We start from the raw sequence: 5,021 nt of genomic DNA on the forward strand, positions 1-5,021 counted from the left end.
TAAGCATGACTAAACATCCGAAGGGAAGTTAAAAGAAAGAGTACAACTTTACAAACCATATCCTGTCTCAAGTAATCGCTCAATCAGTGTTTCAGCTGCGCAAAAACGTCAATATAATGGCTTGTAAACAATGTCACGCAACGTCACATTTACCTCAGAAAAAAACATATTCGGTGACCATAAACTCATTAATCATATAGAAAAATAAACTGTAGAGAGGGGCATTTATTTTTTACTGTTCTTCAATGTTTAATTTATGTTTGAATAAAGCCATCAAGTTTTTATGACAGCCACCATTTAAATGTTTGTATTTAAAAAAAAAAACTGAAGTAGAAGTATTATTATGTAACTGTAACTTTATTATTGTAAAAATTAATTTTAACCTTCAATATTATAGTAATGTAGTAGCCTACCAACTGACTCTCATGTATATTTTTCAGCATTAGTTGAGAGATTTTGTTTTTCCTTTAGAAAATTTGGCATGTACTATACCTGATACATATCCAAAATAATCGATATTGAATCGAACCGGTAATCGAATCGAATAGCAAGCTTGTGAATGAGAATCGAATCGAATCGTGAAATTTGTGTCAAAACCCAGCCCTAATAGTCATGAATAGATGTATTTATGAAACAAAAAACTCAGATGGTTTCATGGTAATAATTTGGATTTCTTTGTTTTAACTTGTGAAATATCATACAGACATTTATGACAGGTTGTGTTTTTGTGTTTGGTGGTCAGGTGATTTTGCAATCTTGTTGCACTGTGGTCTATCAGTGAGAAAGGCTCTGCTGCTGAATGTGGGCAGTGCTCTCACCTCCTTCATTGGCCTTTACATCGCACTGTCCGTCTCCACTCAAACCACTGCCCAGGAGTGGATTTCTGCCATCACCGCCGGCTTCTTCCTTTACATCAGCCTTGCAGACATGGTATGTTTGGTACTTTCTGGCTTCTTTTGTAACTCTTCTCATTAACAGAGCAAAAATACACAAAGTAGCTGCCATATTTTGTGCAAACTGTAAGCTTCATGCTTTATATAACTTGGAAGCCTGTTTCTGCCAAGGGTTAATAAAATTTAATTCTGAGAAAAAAAGTCAGAATTATGAGATACAAACTCTGAGAAAAAAAGATAAAATTGTGAGATATAAACTCACAATTCTGACTTTGTTTACTCAAAATTTCAAGTTGACATCTTGCACTTCTGATTTTTGGTTTCCGCCATACAACAAAAAATAAAAAAGTTAATAGGTAAAAAAAATTCTCACAATTCTGGGAAAAAAAGACAGAATTGCAAGATATAAACTCAGAAGAAAAAAAAAACAATTTTGACTTTTTTTCTCGCAGTTGTGAGTTTATATCTCACTATTCCAACTTTTCTTCCCAGTGAGATGTGAGATAGTGATAGTTCAACCAACTTGGTTAGCAACATTCTTCAAAAAAACATGTTTGAAACAACTTGAGGGTGTGCATGAATGACATATGACAGAATTTCCATTTTTGGGTGAACTATCCTTTTAAAGGAACACTCCACTATTTTTGAAAATAGGCTCATTTTCCAACTCCCCTAGAGTTAAACAGTTGAGTTTTACCATTTTCTAATCCATTCAGCCGATCTCCGGGTCTGGCGGTAGCACTTTTAGCTGTAGCTTAGCATAGATCATTGAATCTGATTAGACCATTAGCATCTCGCTCAAAAATGACCAAAGAGTTTCTATATTTTTCCTATTTAAAACTTGACTCTTCTGTAGTTACATTGTGTACTAAGACCGACGGAAAATTAAAAGTTGGGATTTTCTAGGCCGATATGGCTAGGAACTATACTCTCATTCCGGTGTAATAATCAAGGAACTTTGCTGCCGTAACAAAATATATATTGTGTGTTTGATTGGTCCAGACGCTACAATAGTTTCTAGCCATATCAGCCTACAAAATCGCACCTTTTCATTTTCCATCGGTCTTAGTACACGATGTAACTACAGAAGAGTCAAGTTTTAAATAGAAAAAATAAAGAAACTCTTTGGTCATTTTTGAGCGAGATGCTAACGGTCTAATCAGATTCAATGATCTATGCTAAGCTACAGCTAAAAGTGCTACCGCCAGACCCGGAGATCGGTTGAATGGATTCGAAAACGGTCAAACTCAACTGTTTAACTCCAGGGGAGTTGGAAAATGAGTCTATTTTCAAAAATAGTGGAGTGTTCCTTTAAGTAAAAACTTGTAAAAATTGTAATTTCCTGCATCTTTCAGGGTGTGGAAAGTGAAACACAAACATCTAAAGTATTTGAGTGTAATCAGGTGATCTCAACTTCAATTTCTCTGTTTTTGTCTTGTCTAGCTTCCCTCTATGATTCATGTGGACAGTAAAAAGCCGTGGCTGATTTTTCTGCTGCAGAATCTGGGTCTGTTGACTGGATGGGGGATTATATTACTCCTGTCATTATATGAAGATCAGATAGGAATCTAAAAAATTATGCAGGATTGTACTTGTGTACTTATGTACATTATCATATTCCCTTCCTTGAAGATGTTTGTGTAGGTGTAATAAACAGTGGAAATATGTGCTGCCATGTTTTAAAATGGAATATTTTTAAAACCTTGTTTATATTTGTAATACTTAATTTGTATTGTTTTTGTTGGGAACAGAAGAGAAATTACAAAAAAATATATATATATATATTACACCATACATTACACATATACTTGTTTTTATACTTTTTAAAACGCCACACATTTTCTCAGATTTTCAAATTTAAGTCTAATTAAAAATGAATATTTACAACAGATAAATCAACCATGCAAATCACTTATTTACAGTAGATAAATGGCTTTTTATGGCCATCAGCACTTTACATATAGTTTCTCATGAGGCTCCTGTCCTTCAGTTTAAATGTATATTTTTACTAGTTAATTGTAATCTGTAATAGTTGTTACTGTATTTTATTGTGAAAATGTACTATTGTAAGATACACTTGATGTAGGGATTTTACTGGTTCATTCTGCTAATATGAAGTATGAAGTAAGTTTCTGTCATGACATGTAGTGATCAAACCTGTGACTAAATAAACAAATTGTGATCTGTGGCTTTTGTCCTAGCCTGAAAATATTCACTCATAGTCTTTGTGCTTTCATAAATGTTATGTAAAGTATCTATTCAGCATTATGGTCTTGCGTATGTATGTGAGTGTATTATTAGTCATGTTAGAGATTGCAGGGCTGAAAGTGCTGTGGTAAAGCCAATGATTTTGTCTCGTCGTCAAACCTGAAGTTTCATTAGATCCTGACTCACACGACTTTTAGAAGTGCTCATTAGATGATAAAAACGCAGGACAATGACTGGTGTCTGAAATATCACGTGTACACACCCAATTTAAAATACAGTGCAATAACTGCAAACCTTGAAAAAAACGAATGCCGCTTAAAATAATTTAACGGAATTTACTCTGTAAGAAAGCTAACCATGTATTAAGACATTACACAGAAATACTGCCCTGACAAGAAAAAATGCCCTGATTTCCATTTTTGTTTTAATTCCTGTTTTATAACCATTTTGTTTTTTTTAAACATAAAACCCTTTTGATGCAATTATGTATCCATGATGCATCTATGCATCGCAATGGCATGAAGGTGAGTAAATGATGACAAATAAACATCTGAACGAACTATTCTTGTATTAAGTTTTTATGTCTCGGTTATATTCTGTCCACACAACTTGAAACACAGGTGAGTTTGAATCAATTGAACTTGAGACGAACGAGCTGACGTGAAGTGCACATGTACAACACGTGTAACTGACACACAACACTTAGTTTCCTCGTACTGAGAAACGAGGAAGACTGTTCTACAGTTTAGACCATCAGTAATTAACTTGGAAATTCTGACCTGTTCAACAATTCAAAGACTTCATATTAAGAAACAGCTTTTGATACATGCTTTTGAAACTAAGAGTTGATATTTAACAGAAGTAAATATTAGCTGATTTCTACGGTGACGCATTGCTGCCGCGCACACATTTTTTTCCACTCAATTATGTCGTAATAACGAGACGTTATGTCGTTTTAACGACATCTTTTCTCGTTTTAACGACATTTTCTCGTTAAAACGACATCTTTTATCGTTTTAACGACATCTTTTCTCGTTAAAACGACATCTTTTCTCGTAATAACGACATCTTTTCTCGTTATAACGTCATGTCATAAAAACACGTTTTCCCGTTATTATAGATATATGGTACATTATGTGAGTGAGCTAAGCGACTGTCCACGCTGCTGTCGCCACAGTCTGACATAAACAAGGATCTGCACGCTGCTGAAATTACTGAAATACACTGTTTTAAATGTATTTTAATGTAATGGTTTTAATTGTAGCGGCATGTTTATTAGGATTAATCTCCAATCTGTCTACAACATAGTGCTACAATAACTGCACTCAGACCCATGACTCCTTTAGGCTATGATCAGATCAAAACTGGGCTTATAAAACGACATCTTTTCTCGTAATAACGACATATGTTCTCGTAATAACGTCATGTCATAAAAACACGTTTTCCCGTTATTATAGATATATGGTACATTATGTGAGTGAGCTAAGCGACTGTCCACGCTGCTGTCGCCACAGTCTGACATAAACAAGGATCTGCACGCTGCTGAAATTACTGAAATACACTGTTTTAAATGTATTTTAATGTAATGGTTTTAATTGTAGCGGCATGTTTATTAGGATTAATCTCCAATCTGTCTACAATATAGTGCTATCCAATAACTGTACTCAGACCCATGACTCGTTTAGGCTATGATCAGATCAAAACAGTCATTTTTGAATAATCGACTCTGGGCTTAATATTTCTTAAGTTTGATTAAATCGAAATACGAAAAAAAAAAATTATAATAGGCTAATAATAATAATAATAATAATAATTAATAATTATTCGTTCTGTTTGTTTACGCACTGTTTAATGCAAGACATGAATGCATTTAACCTGCAATTACAAATGCATAAATAATGTTTTGATATATTAAACATA

At 33.9% G+C, this 5,021-nt stretch overlaps 1 protein-coding gene across 2 annotated transcripts in view; it reads left to right on the forward strand.

The window, feature by feature from the left end:
• Positions 1–3,081, forward strand: part of LOC107670022 (zinc transporter ZIP4-like) — a 34,461-nt gene extending 31,380 nt beyond the window's left edge. For both annotated transcript variants that reach the window (XM_016462487.1, XM_016462486.1), the window contains 2 exons: positions 743–930; positions 2,337–3,081. In XM_016462487.1, coding sequence (XP_016317973.1) covers positions 743–930; positions 2,337–2,465 — 317 coding nt within the window. In that variant the 3' untranslated portion in view covers positions 2,466–3,081. The remainder of the gene's footprint in view (positions 1–742; positions 931–2,336) is intronic.
• Positions 3,082–5,021: the final 1,940 nt, after the last annotated feature.

The sequence above is a fragment of the Sinocyclocheilus anshuiensis genome, unplaced genomic scaffold (genome assembly GCF_001515605.1).
Source record: "Sinocyclocheilus anshuiensis isolate Anshui unplaced genomic scaffold, SAMN03320099.WGS_v1.1 scaffold160, whole genome shotgun sequence".
NCBI classification, from domain to species: Eukaryota; Metazoa; Chordata; class Actinopteri; order Cypriniformes; family Cyprinidae; genus Sinocyclocheilus; species Sinocyclocheilus anshuiensis.